The sequence below is a fragment of the Rhinopithecus roxellana genome, chromosome 8 (assembly GCF_007565055.1).
Source record: "Rhinopithecus roxellana isolate Shanxi Qingling chromosome 8, ASM756505v1, whole genome shotgun sequence".
Taxonomy (NCBI): Eukaryota; Metazoa; Chordata; class Mammalia; order Primates; family Cercopithecidae; genus Rhinopithecus; species Rhinopithecus roxellana.
The window spans coordinates 71205961-71226317 of record NC_044556.1 but is presented as its reverse complement, the minus strand read 5'-3'; the positions used below and the strand labels follow the sequence as shown (position 1 = coordinate 71226317).

General features: G+C 47.8%; 1 protein-coding gene and 1 pseudogene across 1 annotated transcript; both read right to left on the bottom strand.

Moving 5' to 3' along the window:
* Positions 1–17410: 17410 nt before the first annotated feature.
* On the bottom strand, positions 17411–18217 carry LOC104669500 (ribonuclease pancreatic-like). Its single transcript, XM_010372490.2, has one exon. It carries the CDS (start codon positions 18140–18142, stop codon positions 17672–17674), a length of 471 nt encoding a protein of 156 aa, XP_010370792.1. The 5' UTR covers positions 18143–18217; the 3' UTR covers positions 17411–17671.
* A 426-nt stretch (positions 18218–18643) lies between these two features.
* LOC104669501 lies at positions 18644–19759 on the bottom strand (annotated as a pseudogene).
* Between the last annotated feature and the right edge of the window lie 598 nt (positions 19760–20357).

The window sequence follows — 20357 nt, the reverse complement described above, 5'->3', positions numbered from 1 at the left end:
ATCTCTAGGGTCAATTACAGTCTGGGCATTGCTCATGCAAAGATAGAAGACTCTGAAACATGCAAATCTAATGCCCCATTTTTGGCTTCCTTGGGAACAGGAGGAGGCTGGGGTGGGATGGAATGGAAAACACAGAGAAGCAAACAGCCCACCAGAAAGGGTGAGCCCTCCTGCCTTCACTGCCTCTGGCCACCAAAAGAGACCAGAGAAACGGGCTAGGGGAAGGAAAGAATTGGGTGGCGGTAAAAGTAGGGATCTTAATAAACTTAACTCTCAGAAATAAATGTAGAGTTCAGATTCCACCTGGACTTCCAATGCCCTTCTCAGAGGCAGTCAGTGACTACCAACCAGGGAGTGGGTATGAGAGCTCAGCTTGGTTCTAGAACCTTTGTAAACTCATGCTTGCCATTTTGATGATCACTTACTTGATTTTCCAGAGGAAAACCAATTCAGGGAAGCAGGGAGGAGAAGCCCATGAGCCTGTGTTGGAGGCAGAGGAGGGGAGGTCAGCGTTCTACCTCCAGCCATGTCCTAGCCAGAGAGGGGAGTGACAACTTTCTCAAAGAGAGGAAACTGGGCAGATCCCTGGGGACTTGATCAAGGATGCAAGGCAGGGGAGCACAGGGGGGCTGTGGGCTGAGAAGGGCCTAGAGGGTGGCAGTGGCTGGGCCTAGGGGTGGGCTCCATAATAACACAGGGCTGGGGCAATGGAAACGGCCTAGCTCAGGAGCCTGGTGGATGTGTGTGTGTATCCGTCCACCCCAGCTAGCAATTCGCTAGCTGTGTGACCTTCCTCTATCTCCACTGATTGTTTCCAAGCCTCAGTTTCCTCACCTGTGAAATGGAGATAATCCAGCAATTGTGACGAGAAATGTGAGAAAATGCATGTCTGCAGCTATTACAGGGTCTGACCTAGAATAAAAGCTCCATGAATGCTGGCTGTCCTGTGGCCTCCCCCACACGTCCCCCCTGCTGGAAGGCTTTCCTCACCATCTCTGTCATAAACAAAGCCAAGGTCAAGGCTGCAGCCCATGGTGAGAGCAGGGAGAGCTTGTGGGAAGTTCACTGCCCCGCCACACCCCTGAATGGTGAGCCTCTTTCTTTGGTATGGGCTAACATCCGTGGACTCAGAGGCCCAGAAAGTGCGAGACACGCCAAGGCTTGGCCCCTGGGCGTCTTTCCTGGCACCCCTGAGCAGCCTGGGACACAGGTTGCCCTGGTGAGATGAGCCACAGTCAGCACCCCAGGCCTTGGCATAGTGCGGGCAGCTGGTATGAGCCCTGCCTCACCCTGCACAGAATTTGCCAGCTTCACAGCTTTCCCGCCAGCCCAGCCTGCTCCCAGACCCAGCCAAGTTTCACTCAAGTAGCCTGCATTCCCATTCTGGGCACCGTGTCCTGCCCAGAGGCACCGGCTGCTGAGGGAAGCATGAGGTCCTTGGAAAGGAGCTGCCCCACCAGGCTGGTGTGCTGGGAGCCCTCAGCCTCTTCTGCACTCCCGCCACCCCCAGCCCTGCATCCTGCCCCAAGCTGGTTGCTTGCCAGCTTCTCAGGTCTCATTGACTTATTGCTGTTTGTTTTGGAGGCTTCTGGGGAGCAAGGCTCCACCTGAGAAATCTTTGGCTGAGGGGACTTGTGACACCTGAGACTTTGAACTTTCAAGAAAACATAAGGCTTCACTGGCTACTTCCCCGGGTGTGGGGACAAATGTTGCTGCAGTGCCATGGGCTTGCACCAGGCCCCTCCTCCTCTCCGAAGCAGCTAAGGCAGAGCTCATGGACAGGGACCTGCCTAAGCAACCGCCATCTGGGGGTCGATGGCTGCCTGATCTCTTGCTCTATCTGGAAAAAGAAACCACAAGCATTTCGTATTTCTCTTATAATTTATTTGGATTTGTTTTCATATAAAAGTAACGTCTAAGGGAGGATTAGTCAAGTAAATTGTGCACATGTTCTTGTGATGACCTATTAGCAGATGCCACAGATTTACCCCAGTTTGAGAAACAGAGATAAGAAGTATCTTTTGTAGGCCAGGTGCAGTGGCTCACACCTGTAATCCTAGCACTTTGGGAGGCCAAAACAGGTGGATTACCTGAGGTCGGGAGTTCAAGACCAGCCTGGCCAACATGGTGAAACTCCGTCTCCACCGAAAATAAATAAATAAATAACTGGGTGTGGTGGTGCTCGCCTGTAGTCCCAGCTACTCGGGAGGCTGAGGCAGCGGAATTGCTTGAACCCAGGAGGCAAAGGTTACAGTGAGCTGAGATTGTGCCACTGCACTCCAGCAAGACTCTAACTCAAAAAAAAAAAAAAAAAAAAGAGTATCTTTTGTAAAACCTCTGTTCAATAATTGACTTTTAAATACACAAAAAATTGGAAATACACCAATTTTTACTTTTTTTTTTTTTTTTTTTTTTTTTTTTAGAGAGACAACGTCTAGTTCTGTTGCCCAGGCTGGAGTGCAGTGGCAAGATCATAGCTCACTTTGGTCTCAAACTTCTGGCCTCAAGCAATCTTTCCACCTCAGCCTTCCAAACTCCTGAGATTATGGGCATGAGCCACCCAGCCTAGATCCCAATTTTTAAAAATTGTAAACTGAACTTTTAAAATCCCTATTAAGGCTGGGTGTGGTGGCTGACTCATGTCTGTAATCCCAGCACTTTGGAAGGCCGAGACAGGCAGATAAGGAGTTTGAGACCAGCATGAGCAACATGGTAAAACCACATCTCTACAAAAAAACAAAAAACAAAACAAAAACACAACAGTTAGCCAGGCGTAGTGGCACACGCCCGTAGTCCCAGCTACTTGAGAGGCTGAGGTGCGAGGTTTAATTAAACCTGGGAGGTTAAGGCTGCAGTGAGCCAAGATCATGCCACTGTACTGCAGCCTGGGCAAGAAGGCAAGACCCTGTCTCAAAGAAAGAAAAAAAAAATCCCTATTAAATTTGGTAGAATTGTAATATAAGCAGGTTTGTTACAGTGAGTTTGGAAAGAATAAAGAAAAAGAACAAAGTTGCTCCCTCACACAGAGATAACCCTTTTGGCGTACATTTTGGTATGTTTAGGATATCATACAATATATACTACTTGGTATCATAGTTAGCATTCTTATCTAAGTATTTCTTCCCAATCAATGAATGAATGTTCAGTAAGATTTTTTATTTTTTATTTTTTTTGAGATAGAGTATCGTTCTGTCTCCCAGGCTGGAGTGCAGTCTAGCTCACTGCAACTTCCACATCCCAGGCTCAAGTGATTCTCATGCCTCAGTCTACTGAGTAGCTGGGACTACAGGCACGTGCCACCATGCCCAGCTAATTTTTGTATTTTTAGTAGAGATGGGAGTTTCACCATATTGCCAAGGCTGCTCTCGAACTTGTGTCCTCAAATGATTCATCTGCCTCAGCCTCCCAAAGTGCTGGGATTATAGGCATGAGCCACCATGCCTGGCTGGTAAGATTATTTTTATTTATTTATTTATTTTGAGACGGAGTCTCGCTCTGTCGCCCAAACTGGAGTGCAGTGGCCGGATCTCAGCTCACTGCAAGCTCCGCCTCCCGGGTTCACACCATTCTCCTGCCTCAGCCTCCCGAGTAGCTGGGACTATAGGCGCCCGCCACTTCGCCTGGCTAGTTTTTTGTATTTTTTAGTAGAGACGGGGTTTCACCGGGTTAGCCAAGATGGTCTCGATCTCCTGACCTTGTGATCCGCCCGTCTCGGCCTTCCAAAGTGCTGGGATTACAGGCTTGAGCCACCGCACCCGGCGGTAAGATTATTTTTAATTTTTAGTGGCAGCATAGTCCAATGTGTGGTTGAATAAAAGTTTTGTTTGTTTTTTGAGCCAGAATCTCACTCTGTCGCCCAGGCTAGAGTACACTGGCATGCTCTTGGCGCACTGCAACCTCTGTGATTCTCTTGCCTTAGCCTCCTGAGTAGCTGGGATTACAGGTGCCCACCACCATGCCCAGCTAATTTTTGTATTTTCAGTGGAGACGGGGTTTCACCATGTTGGCCAGGCTGGTCTTGAACTCCTGACTTCAATCGATCTGTCCACCTCAGCCTCTCAAAGTGCTGGGATCAAGGTGTGAGCCACTGTGCCCAGCCTAAAAGTTTTTTAACCGTTCATTTTTTGACATTTAAGTAGTTTCTACTTTTTGCTCTTTTTTTTTTTTTTTTTTGGTGAGACGGAGTCTCGCTCTGTCGCCCAAACTGGAGTGCAGTGACCGGATCTCAGTTCACTGCAAGCTCTGCTCCCGGGTTTACGCCATTCTCCTGCCTCAGCCTCCCAAGTAGCTGGGACTGCAGGTGCCCGCCACCTTGCCCGTCTAGTTTTTTGTATTTTTTTAGTAGAGACGGGGTTTCACTGCGTTAGCCAGGATGGTCTCGATATCCTGACCTCGTGATCTGCTTGTCTCAGCCTCCCAAAGTGCTGGGATTACAGGCTTGAGCCACCGCGCCCGGCCTACTTTTTGCTCTTATAAAAAACATTCCCCGGTCTCTACTAAAAAAATATAAAAAACTAGCCGGGCGAGGTGGCGGGCGCTTGTAGTCCCAGCTACTCGGGAGGCTGAGGCAGGAGAATGGCATAAACCCGGGAGGCGGAGCTTGCAGTGAGCTGAGATCCGGCCACTGCACTCCAGCCTGGGCGACAGAGCGAGACTCCGTCTCAAAAAAAAAAAAAAAAAAAATTCAATAGCTACTTTTGCACAAACATCTTTGCACATTTATCTGGCAACATACTTAGGATAAACTTCATAAAAGTGGCTGCTGTGCAGTAGGACTTTGGACCACTTATTTGAAAGCTGCTGTTCTTACTGTTCAGCATCAGAGAGAATCTGATGAACTCTATGGACTCTCAGACAAATGCCCCAAATGCTGTTGACACTTTCAGAGGATGTATGGACAACCCCAAAACACACTCAAGGATCTTGGGTTAAATTAATATTCCTGTGTTAAAACAATGGCCCAGACAGGGATTCCTCCAGGTCGGAGGTGCCCAGGGATGGGGTCACATTCAGAGGGCAAAAGTCGTTGTGTCTGTGTGACCTTGGATGGGTCACTTCCCTCTCTGAGTCATTTTCTCCATGAGAACAATATCTATCCTGTCTAGTTTTAGCGTTGTTTGGGAATCGTCTGGTATTCTGTCTTGTGAAAGTGCTTTGAAAACTGCAGCTAAGTAACACAAAGGTAAGAAATGACTCATGCCAGGAAAGGGAATAGCACCAGGCCCAGCTCTGATATGCAAAGGCCTCTGAGATTCTTAGAGAATATTATTGGCTCTCACATCACCAGCTGCTCCCAGTGAACTTGGCCTTCGCCCCCAGGAATGGCTGATAAAGGCCTTCACTGCTTTCCACTTCTGAACTGATGGGACTGTTTTAGCTGACCCAGCTAAAACCACGATTAAGTGGCTGGATACTGGAAAAGAAGTGTCGGGGCTCATGGTTCAGAGATACGTTTCTGGGTTGTTATAAAAATTAATAATTAGGCTGGGCGCGGTGGCTCAATCCTGTAATCCCAGCACTTCAGGGGGCCGAGGCAGGTGGACCACTTGAGGTCAGGAGTTCAAGACTAGCCTGGCCAACATGGTGAAACCTTGCCTCTACTAATAATACAAAAATTAGCCAGGTGTGGTGGCTCATGCCTGTAATCTCAGCTACTCAGAAGGCTGACACTGGAGAATTGCTTAAACCTGGGAGATGGAGGTTGCAGTGAGCTGAGATTGTGCCACTGCACTCCAGCCTGGGTGACAGAGCAAAATTGTGTTGCAAAAAAATATATAATAATAATTCATCCTCTCCTGCATGCTGGAGGGGAACTGCCAGCAGCCTCTGAGTTATGGAAAGCAGCAGGCCTGGCCACCAGGCGCCCAGTGAGTCCTGGCTCTGTGTGAGCCCAGGCCAGCCCTCCTCTCTGCTCCCCTCCACTGGGTCCCCATTGTAAAATAAGGGGCTGAACTTGATGAAGGTGAATTTGCAACTGAAAAAATAATGTAATAATAAAGCCAGATCCCTTCTAAGAGACTTTAAAGGTCTTCCAACTTGTTTTCTTCCTGCTCCCAGTAGATTATGCCACCTGTCCTCAAGCCCCAGTGTGAACTTCAGGCCCTGGACACCTCAGCTTGCACACACGTGTGTGTTTGTGTGGGGGTGGGTGGGTGTGCATGTGTGTGCTTGGCGGAAGCTGGGGGAAAGGGGCAAAAGAGAACCCTCACTTGGAACCTTTTTCTAAATACAAATGGCTGCCCCCTTCTCCCTAGGAAATATCTGAATGGGGTGAGGGATATACTGCTTTGGTCTTCCGACCATCCAGATCCCCATCTCCAGACTCTCCAGGGCAGAGGGCAGGGCAGGGCTGTAGGGAGACTGGCAGGACTATTTTGAACGCCTGTTCTCAGAACCACCTCCCTGCAGTGCTCCTGTTCAGAGGTCAGGAGGTGTGCAGCGTCCTTTCATCCTCTCCTTGGAGAACAAGCCTGATGAGGCATGGAGTATCTTTCTGATGCCCGGGTTCCTGGCTCCGTGGCAGGCATGCAACAGAAGCTCTCAGACAAATAAACGGGACCTTCCCCCATACTTTGCCTAAACCTTCTTATGTCCTTTCTCTGCTCCCTCTTGACTAATGTGAGTGTCTCCTCTCTTCCCAACTTCTGCTCAAATTGTAGCTTCTGGGGATGCCTCCAGCTGAACCCCCAGGCCTCCCCAGGTCTGTGGCCCCAGCCCTGTGTCCCTGCGTCTTTGCTGATCCCAGCCAGAGGCTGCTGGTTATGCATTTTCATCAACAGCAGTGAGGACTGTTTATTAGTTTATTTATTTTTGAGACAGAGTCTTGCTCCATCACTCAGGCTGGAGTGCAATCGTGCGATCTCAGCTCACTGCAACTTCTGCCTCCCAGGCTCAAGCGATTCTTGTGCCTTAGTCTCCTGAGTAGCTGGGATTACAGGCACGTGCCACCAAGCACGGCTAATTTTTGTGGTTTTAGTAGAGACAGGGTTTCACCATGTTGGCCAGGCTGGTCTTGAACTCCGGGTCTCAAGTGATTCATCCATCTTGGCCTCCCAAAGTGCTGGGATTACAAGCGTCAGCCACCACCCCCAGCCAGTAAGGACTCTTTATTAAGCAGCATTACAGATCACCTTTGTTATGTCTGCTAAAAACAACAAAAAAATGCACACACTCTACCCAGATGATCAAAGGTGTTGTTTCTGATACTTGTAACAAATCGAATATTGCCGCAATCTCTACATGATTAGTGAGAGAAGCATTTGATAGGCTAATCAATTGATTGGTCTGGGGTAAATATTCAGTGAATCCAAAGTTCAACCCTAATGAGCCACTTCACTTCTCCTGGGCCCTCTTGGTAATGTGGCACCAGGAACCCTAGAAGTCCTCATGGCATTTCTCAAGGGAGTGGTGGGATGGGTCCCCAGCTGGTCCTTGCACAGCTCTCTGCTCTAGGTGACTGTCTGGTCCATGAGGTGGGCTGGCCCAGTCTGTCTCTGGCAATCCTGGGGACATCTGCTGTTGACATCCTTGGTGAGTGTAACCTCCGTCTTACACAACCCATTGGACACTTCCTCTGTTCTCAAAAACTCTACTGACCCTCAAAGTACGGTTGTGACTCCCATTAAGCCCAAGACCCACGTAGACCCTATGCCCCCAGCCAGATCCTCATTGGAAACCCCCACAGGAACACACAAGAAAGTGAGTCTCTTCCAGTTCTTCCCACATTACGTGGCATCGAGGGCTTTGGGAATGTCAAACCAAGTACTCCCCTGTCCCCAGCAGAGCACCCTCCCTTTTCCCAACCCACTCCCCACTAGCAAAGTTCTAAATGGGGGTCAGGGCACAAAATACTCTGTCTTTGCCTTTTCTCTCAATCTATTCAACTGCTCACCCTACCCAACCCCCACCAATCCTGTCCTCTACCCTGGGACTTTAGCCTGCAGTAGGAAGATCAGCTCACATGAATGTGACCACCCAGGTCCCCAGCCTCAGCCCATCTTCTTCCCGCGATTTCCTGGGCCTGGAGGGGAGCTCTAATCCCTTTCAATTTTAGCCTTGATATACTTAACATCTTTGCCACTAGACAGTGGGCCACGGACAAGCTGCGTTAGTATCCCGAGAGCTTATTAGAAATGGAGGCTCTCAAGCCCCACCATGGACCTGTGGAACAAGGGCTTGTATGTTAACAAGGTGCCCAGGTGATTCAGAGAAGCGGTGCTGGCTTGCAGCACATCCTGGCGGTGTCTTCTCCTTCCCTTCTGTCAGACTCCAGGATCTGGTCTGCCAGGCCTGGTTCTTGATATGTTAGTGGAACTCAGCAAATTTAGGAAACCCTTCTCTCTCTTGTCAAAGCTCGACTTCTAGATGCTACAAACTCAATTATCTTGCCTCCATGCCTTGGATGTCACCGGCTGCATAGGACTTTTTCTTTCTCTTGATATTCTTTCTGTAACAATCCCAATCCTCCTCAGGGCATTCTTCTTGAAAATGGCACTGGGGAGAGAGGCAAATATACAGAATGGAGAAAGACAGAAACTCATGAACATACTTCAAAACTACTCTCCCAGCTACAATAGCTTTTGCTGACTTGAGCTTGGGGTGATGCCAGCAAGCTACATGGAGGGCAGAGGTGAGAAGGGGTGGCACACACTTCATAGATGTCACACAGGAGGACACTCTTCTACCACACTGTCCCTTGTCTAAAGATGCAAAAGAGAAAAGCCTTACCTTAGATCCAGAGTGGTTCAATATTACCCGGGCAAGTGAACTGCCTTTATTTTACTAAGGGCCTCTAGGGGATAACTATCCATTTGCCCTTTTTTGTTTTGGCCACTAGGAAGCTTAGAGCCAGATTTGTGGTCCAACACCAGTAAGTGTATGATCATGCGAATTCTCATGCTGGACTGATCCCTGGCTTCACCCTAGCTTATCTTCTTCCTCCTTACTTTTAATATATGCATTTCATTATAACCGTGTATTCATATAAGCCACTTTAAATCTCTCCTGAAGCCAAGTGGAATAACTTTATAAGTAGGTACTGTTCTGGGTCCCTGACTATGGCTTATTCCCTCTTGATCTTTGCCAGTGTTATTATCCCCATTGCACAGGTGAGGACACTGAAGCTCAGAGAGGTGAAACAAGCAAGCCAGGCTCAGGACAACTGTGAGTATCTAAGCCAGGGCATCTCAGCTCTCTGTGTTCAGAGTTTGGGCCCCAGCAGGGACCACCTGGATCCTGTCTTGGCAGCAGGCGGCCAACACAGCGCTGAGAGGGAGTTGAGGGGAGGTGTGGGTCAGATTTCTGGCAAGCCCTGAGGCTGTCAGTGAACCGCTGTGGGGTTCCCCCAGCATGTGCTTCGGGGCCACACCTTAATGAGGGTCTTCTTTTTGTTATGACCACTCCCCCAGTTAATCAACCACAAGGTTTTTTTTTTTTTTTTTTTTGACACAGAGTCTTACTCTGTTGGTCAAGTTGGAGTGCAGTGGCGCAATCTCAGCTCACTGCAACCTCCATCTCCCAGGTTCAAGTGACTCTCCTGCCTCAGCCTCCCGAGTAGCTGGGATTACAGGCCCACACCACCATGCCTGGCTAATTTTTGTATTTTTAGTAGACATGGGGTTTCACCATGTTGGCCAGGCTGGTCTTGAACTCCTAACCTCAAGTGATCCACCTGCCTCGGCCTCCCAAAGTGCTGGGATGATTACAGGCATGAGCCACCGAGCCTGGCCTTAAACATGAGGTTCTTAAGGATAGCGCTGGGGCCAGTGATTCTGTGACTGGAGCTGGTGAACTGCTTTGTGGGAATAAGTAAGGGCTTCAAAGGTGTGTGCCCACGTTGGCTGCAAGGCCTTGAGTTCTCCAGGTAGGAGCTGACTCTCCACCTTGCTGGCTGATCTAGGCAGACTAGTTCCCTGAAGACTCAAGGTAAGTTGCCTTCTATAATGAACTCGGGATGAAGGTAAATGATGACACAAGGCAGCTGTCTGAAAAAGAAAGGTTTATTTATCTCAATCAATAAGAAAGGATTCTTTTTTTTTTTTTTTTTTGAGACAAGTCTTGCTCTGGCTCCCAGACTGGAGTGCAATAGCGCGATCTTGGCTCACTGCAAGCTCCACCTCCTGGGTTCGCGCCATTCTCCTGCCTCAGTCTCCCAAGTGACTGGGACTACAGGTGCCCACCACCATGCCTGGCTAATTTTTTCTGTATTTTCAGTAGAGACAGGGTTTCACCATGTTAGCCAGGATGGTCTCGATCTCCTGACCTCGTGATCCGCCCGCCTCAGCCTCCCAAAGTGCTAGGATTACAGGCGTGAGACACCGCGCCCAGCCAAGAAAGGAATCTTTTTAATTGGAAAAAAAATTAAAGAATAGTGCGTGTATTCAGATCCCATTTTTCCCAGTGTGTTTTTGTTGTTGTTGTTGTTGTTGTTGTTTTTGAGACGGAGTCTCACTCTGTCACCCAAGCTGGAGTGCAGTGGCCAGATCTCAGCTCACTGCAAGCTCCGCCTCCCAGGTTTGCGCCATTCTCCTGCCTCAGCCTCCCGAGTAGCTGGGACTACAGGCGCCCGCCACCTCGCCCGGCTAGTTTTTTGTATTTTTTAGTAGAGACGGGGTTTCACCGTGTTAGCCAGGATGGTCTCGATCTCCTGACCTTGTGATCCGCCCGCCTCAGCCTCCCAAAGTGCCGGGATTACAGGCTTGAGCCACCGCGCCCGGCCGTTGTTGTTGTTTTTGAGACGAGGTCTCACTCTATCGCCAGGCTGGAATACAGTGGCGCAATCATAGCTCACTGCAGCCTCCACCTCCCAGGCTCAGGCAATCCTTCCACTTCAGCCTCCTGAGTAGCTGGGACCACAGGCACGCACCACCACGCCCAGCTGATTTTTTGCATTTTTGTGTTTCACTATGTTGCCTAGGCTGGTCTCGAACTTCTGAGCTCAAGTGATCTGCCCACCTCAGCCTCCCAAAGTGCTGGGATTACAGGCGTGAGCCATTACAACCAGCCTAAGTATGTTTTAAATACACATACTCAGATGCATTCACTCAGACACACACACAGACCCCCATACAGAGAGACACACCATCCCCACCCCACAACACACACACACACACACACACACACACACATGGTCTGGAAAGAACCACGAAACACCAAATTGTTAATAGCTACTTCTGAAAGCAGAGATAGAAACTAGGGTAATGGGTGAGGAATGTTTATCTTTTAATTTTCACTATATATACTTTCTATATTGTTAGAATTTTTACAATGATGTTGTCACTTCATAATTTAACTGTTTTGTTTTTTTAATAGAGTGAATCATCTGTGAACACCTCCTGTGAACGTATGACTAGGATTATGGAACACTCTGTTGCATCAAGATGGCCAGAGATTGTCTCAGAGTCTGGGCAGTGGGAGGAGGGGGGGATTTGTTTCCTGGCTGGGTGGTCGTAGGGCATCAAGGGATGAGCAGCCTTGATTGTTTGGGATTTCAGCAGCTCGAGGGGAGCTGTAGGGCCCCGGAGCTGTGGCTGTGGCTGTGGTGTCAGAAATGTAAGCAAGGTGCCTCCATGGAGGTTAGCGAGGGTGCCCCTCTGAATGCGGGGTGGAATGCAACCTTTCACATGGAGGAGACTCCTCAGCAGCTGACCTCTGTCCTCCCCATGTAGAGGGAGGGAGGCTGAGGCTGGGGCTGAGCAAGGGGTAAAGTAAGCCATGTGTTTCATCAGCTAGCCAGCAGCAAGCACAGCCCTCTGGGAGGGCTGGTTCCGTCCTCCTCCCTGGTGTGAAATGCATCAATCTAACAGGGATCCCTATTTTCCCAGCCACCAAGTCACGATGAGCAATAAGCTCTTCTTCTTGGTGCATATAAATTTGCTTCATTCTTTTTTAAACAGCTGCCTTGTATCGCCTTTTGCATTCAGCCCAAGTACAGCCTAGGAGGACAGTCACTGAGGGAACTAGCTTGCCTAACTGAAAGGGCTTTGCCCTGGAAGGAGGAGGGTCTTCTGGAAACATAAAACATTTCAGGGGAGGACAGTCCTGAATGAGGTGTCTCTAGGGGGTGGGAGACACTGGACGGCCTGAGGGTACTGGGCATCTGTCCTGGGCTTTTGAGGAAATGCAAAGCCATGCTACAGATGATGCTGAGCAAAGGCGGGAGAGAGACGTGGGTTCCTACCGGGGTCACGTGAAAACCCCTTCTCCGGCCTCCTCCACGCTAACCCATCTCTCCTGGCACGCAAGTCTGGAAAGGCCACTGGCCCTAACCATGCTGGCTCTGCGTCCACCTTCCTCTTCAATTCAAATGTCTTGGGTAAAGCCATGGGTTTTGACCCTTAACCCGTCACTGTGGGAAACTGGAAGACTTGGGGAACAAAGCCAACCTTTTGCTGTCTTGAGGAGGCAGGCAGTGGAGGGTTATTGCCAAAAGCCTGAGCTCTGGAGCTGTAATCTCTGAGTCTCAGTTTCCCCGTGTAAAATGTGACTCGAAGGATACTACTTCACAAGAGTATTGTGAGGATGAAGGAAATAATGGGGAGAAGGCATTTATCTAATGCCCGGTATAGATTCTCGCAGTTAACTCGCAATTGCTCAGGCTAGTCGGGGAGGGTGGGACTGCGGCTCTAGCAGAGCCATGGCGCCACCTTGCGGTTTTGTCTGCCAGGACAGCTGGTTAATCAGATTAAAATCCGGTGACCCTTTTTCAAGCGCCTGTGAGTAGGCTGTGCTGGGTTGAACTCATTATTATTTAAACATGTAAACTGTGTAATGGTAAGTACAGTGCCAGTGTCTAGCAGAACATCTTAGAAAGATCTTACAGTGTGATGCTGGAGAAACACCATTTGGGAGGAACCCGCTCTCCACGCCCTCATCAAAGTGACCCCCTTCTAATCTACCATGACTGCCCAAATACTCCAGATGTTCCCAGCTTCAGCGACGAACTGGAAACAAGGTTTTGTTAGCTTAAGAGCAGGAAGAAGGGATTCATGATCAGATTTAAAATGTCTCCTCAGTTTCCTAGCCCCTGCCCCCTTTCAAGTCCTGCCATATTGCTTCTCCCAGTTTCGCTCAAACCCCCGCTCCCCTCCCCAGCCCCCTAGCCCACCACTGTTCTGCTGTCTTCCCTTCCCTCTCCCCCGGCCCCCTCAGGTCTCCCATTCCCTTTGCTTTTCCCCTCCACCCCCACCTCCACTGTAACCTGCTATGGTTAGTCTCCTCCTCTTCCTGCTGCACCCCTCATCACCACCTCTTCCGAAATTGCAAGCCCCCTACTCCTGCTCCTCTTTCCCACTTTGCTCTGCTCCTTAACGCTTGTTGCTGACATGCCCTGTGGCTGATTAGTTGCTGACTGTCATGCCCCATTTGAAGGGGGCAGTAAGGGCAGGGATTTCAATGTTTCTTCATGGCTGCATCCTCAGCACCTGAAACACTGGCTGGCTCATAGTGGGTGCTCAATAACTGCTTGTCGGTTGAATTAAGCCATGAATGGAAAATAAAGGTGAAATCTGAGATGGGGAAAATTAGAGAAGCTGTCCAGCATGCCTCAGCTTTCAAAATGAGAAGAAAACGTATTATTTTCTAAGGGAGAAAGGAGTTTCCTAGAGAAAGTGGTGGTTTCACAGCCGAGTAACCTGCACAGCCACACAGGACCCCACGTGTAGAAAAACCTGGTATTCGGAAGGGCCTGGCACCTGGAGTCTAGCGCTCTGAGGTTGAGGTCTTGAAATTCTTAATACTTGTATCTTTTTATTTATTTATTTATTTATTTATTTATTTATTTATTTATTTATTTATTTTTGAGACAGAGTCTCACTCTGTCGCCCAGCTTGGGGTGCAGTGTTGTGATCTTGGCTCACTGCAACCTCCACCTCCCAGGTTCAAGAGATTCTCCTTCCTCAGCCTCCTGAGTAGCTGGGATTATAGCCGCCCACCACCACACCCAGCTAATTTGTTTTGTACTTTTAGTAGAGACAGGGTTTCACCGTGTTGGCCAGGCTGGTCTCAAACTCCTGACCTCAGGTGATCCACCCCCCTCGGCCTCCCAAAGTGCTGGGATTACAGGCATGAGCCACCACGCCTGACAAATACTTTTGTCTTTGAATTTGCCTTTTGTATGTGGAGTCCAATGGGACAGTGGGAGCCTGCGTAGGGGCTCAGGGCCTCTCTTCCTGCATGGTCCCACTTCCCATCAGCCCCCATAGACTCCCAGGATGGTTCTCAGACCCCTCCCTACCCTCTAGTGCACTGGATCCCACCCAACCTCCCCTTCCCATGACCAGAAGGGGCCTGGGCACAGGCAAGGGAAGAGTCAGCATTAAATATCTAGGCTCCAATGCATCCTCAGGCAGGGCATGGCGGTGGCTGCTATCCTGAACCCATTTCCCCTCTCCCCCATGGCAGTCCCATGGCATGTCTGGTGGGCAGCCAGCTGGAGGCCATGTCTTGGCAAGGACCATCCAGGTACCCTGATCCAAGTATAAAGTCCCAACTTGGAGGTTTAAAGATCCCTGGATGTGGCCAATCTGCCATGGTCTGGGGCCGTTGGCCTGTGCGAAAGGAAGATGCCTGGCTCTGCTCCTCCAGACCTGGCATTGTGTAGGTCTGGTGACTGGAGGAAGGAAGAACTGAGCAGGTGTCAGAGTCAGGGGTTCCCAGATGCCTAAGGGTCTGGTGTGTCTGTCTCCTCTGGTCAACTTAAGGCACCCTCAGAGAAGAGTCACAAAATATGAATTGTGAAATTCATTCCTTATCTCAGCTGAATGCTCTGCTATTTGCATTTAAAATCTGCATTGCACAATATAAATGGTAAAATTCATGCTAATCATTTCAATTTTTAATTTTTCTTTACTTAGAATATTAAATAGCAAATAACATCACAATAAGCAGAGAAAGAGAGAGAAACTTTGGAAGAAAAGGAAAAGCTTTATAGGTACCTTTAGGGTACTGATTTCCTGCTTTTTGAACAAGAGTTCCACATTATCATTTTGCACTGGGTCTTGCAAATTTTATAGCTGGCCAGGAGTTATACTCAACATTCATGTCAAGGTGATTCTGTTAGGATTAAAAGCCTGGTAATCAGTTTCTGATTGTGTTTGGATAGTATCATTTGTACTTGATGGAACTATGCTACCAGCTGTGTAATACTCCTACATATATGAAGGAGCTATTTTCTCTCATTTATTATTAACCCTTTATAACTTGGTCTTATTTCATTAAGCTAAAAGGACTAGCATTGCCAGGAAAATCTCACAAAGGAAAAGGCACAGCAGAGACTGCTAATTTATACTAAAAGTTAGATATATATATATTTAAATATCCATCAAAATCCAAAATAACTTTCCTTCAAGGCTGAGATATATCCCAACAGGTTTGAGCTTAGATCAGGTTTCTCAAAAGTGGCACTATTGACATTGGGAGTCGATCATAGCCCCAGGAGATACAATTTCTAATGCCATAATCCCAAAAGTCATAATCCTGAAGTCCCAAAAGGTCAAAAGCCATAAAGTCTAAAACCTGGAAATCATAATCCTGAAAGAGCAGAATTCCAAAAATGCAATTCTGGAAAAAATAATTTAAAAATTCTTTAAAAGATATTTATTTACTTTTTTTTTTTACATTTACATGTGTTTACATTTTTAAAAGGGAATTTGAGAAACATAAAAACACAGAACACTTCATAAGTCACTTTATGCAATAAAATAGGCAATAATAACATACGTTTTTGTGCAAGCATAAACATTCATATGTACTAATGAAAGTTGCATAATTATATCAGTAATGAACAGACGAACCACATTCATAAAGAAATAGGTCATAAAGGGGCTGGGCACAATGGCTCATGCCTGTAATCCTAGCCAAGGTGGGAGGATTGCTTGAGCCCATGAGTTCAAGACCAGCCTGGGCAACACAGTGAGACTCCATCACAGGAGGCTGAAGTGGGAGGATTACTTGAGCCTACAAGGCCAAGGCTACATTGAGTTCTGATCACACCGCTGCACTCCAGCCTGGGCAACAAAGTGAGACTCTATCTCAAAAAAAAAAAAAAAAAAGGGAAAGAAAAAAAGAAATAGGTCAAAAAGGGAAATATGTAAGTGCATATCCCTATGGTTGGTAAATGTGTGCACCCAGTTTTATGCCTTCAATCATCTGAAATCCCATAACAACCTAAGAGTCTTTAGATGAGATCTATCAAAAACAGGATGGGTCACTACTGCATATGCAGCCACCTAAAGAGCCAAGATGTTCAAAAATTTTACCTTTCACAAATGCAGATGTACAAAAAGGACATCTCTTCACTTACTGAGGATGCGTCAGTGTTTTTATGTACAGGAACAATGCTTACACACAGTCAATGCTGTGACAGTGTACTTCCATGGAGTCAAATTTGCAAAAAAAAAACCAGAACTTTCTAGAAGTCTCTACACAAATTATGCCTCCAGTATCAGAAATGATTTGAAGATGAATTATATAGCATAGCAATTTGTAAAAAAGAATGCTGACAATTTTAAATAGTGAAAAAAAAAAACAGAAAACAGAAAAAAACAAGAAAATTTGACATACGAAAAAGTGTATTACAGGAATGGATTATGGGCAAATGCAAGGAGATAGTCTGTAAGAGCTGGCCAACCTCCACAATCATTAACTGTATTTTAAAGTCTTGTATCACAAGGAGTAGTTGCTTTTTCTCTTTTAGGGCATGGCTCTACTTGGAGAATATGTTCACATTCGTTTTCTACTTGGTGCTGTTCTTCCTGGCATTCTTCTATGATTCCATGTACACTGACATGAGTGTTCCCTACTAAATTTCCCTATTTTCTGTGTCATGCTTCTGTGTTGTTTTGAGTACTCAGAAATCTGTTCTGCACGCATTCGTTAGAGCACAAATTTGACAGAAACAATACTAGTGATCAAACAGCAACACCATTGTGTATTTTCTTTTTTTTTCTTTTTTCTTTTTTTTTGAGACGGAGTCTCCCTCTGTCCCCCTGGCTGGAGTGCAGTGGCGCGATCTCGGCTCACTGCAAGCTCCGCCTCCTGGGATCATGCCATTCTCCTGCCTCAGCCTCCTGAGTAGCTGGGACTACAGGCGCCGCCACCTCGTCCGGCTAGTTTTTTTGTATTTTTAGTATAGACGGGGTTTCACCGTGTTAGCCAGGATGGTCTCGCTCTCCTGACCTTGTGATCCGCCCGCCTTGGCCTCCCAAATTGCTGGGATTACAGGCGTGAGCCACCGCGCCCAGCCAACCATTGTGTATTTTCTTATCCTACCATGTACATATTTATTTTCAAACCAGTCAGTAACTTTGCTGGCATCTTCTGGTAAATGTGGCTTTAATTCATTAAAAGTTTCTAGAAAGTCATCAGCTGGAAGGAATGCCAAGGCAGGCGAATGACACATTTTTTCTCCATCTTTTTTTTTTTTTTTTTTTTTTTTTTTGCTTGCAACTGTGTTTTATTGAAAGAAAGAGTGGAGGGGTTAACATGGGGCCTACCTCACAACCCACTCTTCACCCCCAAAATCACGCAGGGGTGGGACTCAGGAAAAGGAAGCATGAGTGTGTTGAATAGGAGCCCTAACTGGAGTTACTTCTTTCACAGCAGGGAAGGAAGAGGGGAGGCAGCTGTGGAAAGGATGAGGTTGAGGGAGGTGGGGTATCTCGCTGCTCTGAGCTTAGGTTGAGTCCGCCACAGAATCATCGAAGTGGACTGGCACATACGGGCTCCCTTCACAGGCCACAATGATGTGTCTCTCCTTCGGGCTGGTCTGGTATGCACAGTTGGGGTACCTGGAGCCGTTTGTCAGGCGGCACTCTGTGATGTGCATTCTGGAATTGCTCTTGAAGCAGTTGGTCTGCCCGTTCTTGCAGGTGACCTTTTCCTGGAAGCAGACATTCTGGACATCTACCAGGGGCTCGTGCACAAAGGTGTTCACTGGTTTGCACCGCCCCTGTGTCATATTCCGGCGCTTCATCATTTGGTTGCAGTAGGTGGAGCTGCTGCTGGGGGAACTGCCTGAGTCCATGTGCTGCCGCTGGAATTTCTCGGCCCGGGATTCCCCGCCTAGGGAAGGCTGGGCCCAGCCCAGCACCAGCAGCACCAGGACAAGCAGAGGGAGCAGGATGACAGACTTATCCAGAGCCATGGTGGCCTCACTTTCTCAGAAAAGCCTGGATCTGCAGCTTGGTGTCTGAGAGAGATGGAAGGCCAGTTTCTGCAATCCTCCATCTCTTAATACATACTGCACACAAGGAAACCCCCTTCCGCCCATACCCTCACCCCCAGCTTTAAGAGACAGGGTCTCTCTTTCTGTCTCCCAGGCTGGAGTACAGTGGCTTGATCACAGCTCACTGCAGCCTCCACCTCCCGGGCTCAGACAATCCTCTTGCCTCAGCCTCCCAAGTAACTGGGACCACAGCCACACACCACACCTGGCTAACTTTTTAAAAAATTATTTCTAGAGACACTGTCTCACTACATTGCCCAGGCTGTTATGGAATTTCTAAGTTCAAGTGATCCTCCCTCCTTGGCCACCACGCCTGTCTGGAAAGTGCATTTTTAAACTGAAGTTTTTTGTTTTGTTTTCAAGGTTACACAATAATTTATTGAGAGCCTCCCTCCTCTCCCTGCCCTTGCAGTCTCTAGGTTACTTTTTCCGCTTGTAGATTTTGTGCGCCAGCCCCAGAAAGATGGCATACTGTTCAATGAGACCCATAATGTGGCTGTAACTGTCATCCTCATACTGCAAGAACACGGCCAGCAGATCCAGCTCCTCATATAGTGCCTTCATCTGGGCCACCTTCTCGGCCTCCTTCTGCCCATAATTCTCCTTCAGGATCTGGCACTGTTTCGGAGTGGCCCATGGCAGACACTGAACCACCAGCCAGCTGCATTTGTTGTCCTAGATGTCAGCGCCAACTTTGTCAGTCACAGTGGAGTCCCCAAAGAGGTCAAAGGGATCATACTGAATCTTAAAGAACTCTCCCATCTCCAGCAAGATCTTCTTGGCATTGACGTGTGCCTTCTCACCATCAATGCCTGTCACATGCATGGCTGCAGCTACAGGAAGGTAGAAAGAGTAGAAAGCTGTCTTGTACTTGATATTTGTGCTTCTTTTCCATGAATCTGCCAAGATCCACATTGCCCTAGGGGGCTATGATGAGGTCCAGGGTCTGCCCAATCTGTTTGATAGGAACTGTGCAGGAAGAGCTCGATCAGTCTGACAGGAACTCTGCAGGAAGAGCTCGATCAGTCTGACAGGAACTCTGCAGGAAGAGCTCCATCAGGTTCAGGTAATAGGGCTGCTCCCAGCAATAGAGCTTCAGCAGGCGGTAGATACATGCTTCCAGAAGCACAGTATCATTGACGGTATCCAAGCCCACGCCCGGCTTCTGATACCAGATCTGTCCCCAGTGGGTGAGGAATGAATCCGTGATGTCATCTGCCACCAGTAAGAAAGCTTGCAGCAGTTCCACACACCAGCCCACAGTTATGGCCCACTGGAGACTATCAGCATCCTATTTCCTTGGCTCCACCAGCTCCCTGAATGCTAAGCACCGTCAAACCCTGGTGATAACTTGCCTCCAATGGCATTGTACTCCAGGACCTCCTTGAGCTGGGCGATAGCATCTCCCATCTCTGGGTGCCCCATCTCATCCTCAGTCAGCACTCTAACAATCTGGGAGAAGTGCTGAATGAAATCCTGATTTTCTTGGGCATAAGCATCTGATTTTTGGTCTCCATTCATTCTGAAGGAGGAGCAAAGGGCTGTATTCCTTGATGTGGGTTCCTGCTTCTAAACTGAAGTTTTTGTCATTGCTGTATCTCATGGCCTATCTACTCATCTAATTTTCTATCAAATGCATTGCGCTGAATGGAAAAAAACAAACTTTATTGGTAACACTTTGAAATTCACTTTTAGAAGCTTTGATGACGTCTAATTCCAAATCTGTTGTTATGGTTTGGGGATTCAATCGAAAGCTGTTTTCTTCTGCAAAGTGCAGCAAATCTTTAAATAATTGTTTAAATGACTAGATGAGTTCTAGAATCTTCAGAACCAACAGGGGCATGAATCATGTATAGCTGATAAAAACCAGTGGGGACAGTTTGAAAGTGCCATCCACTAGCCAAAGTGAAGCATGTGATCGTTTTTCTGTTAGATTTAGTGGTAAATATAAGCAGTCTGTCTTCTTCAACAGTCAAATCTCTAACCAAGAACAGTTTGGTTAATGAGTTTTGTGACGCTGGAGGAACCTCAATGTCGGCAAGTGTCTTTGGTTCAAAAGGTTTGTCGAATTTTACTCTCAGACAAAGGGCGTTTTTTGAAGGCAAGTGTGGCATTATTCATGAAGGAGCAGAAG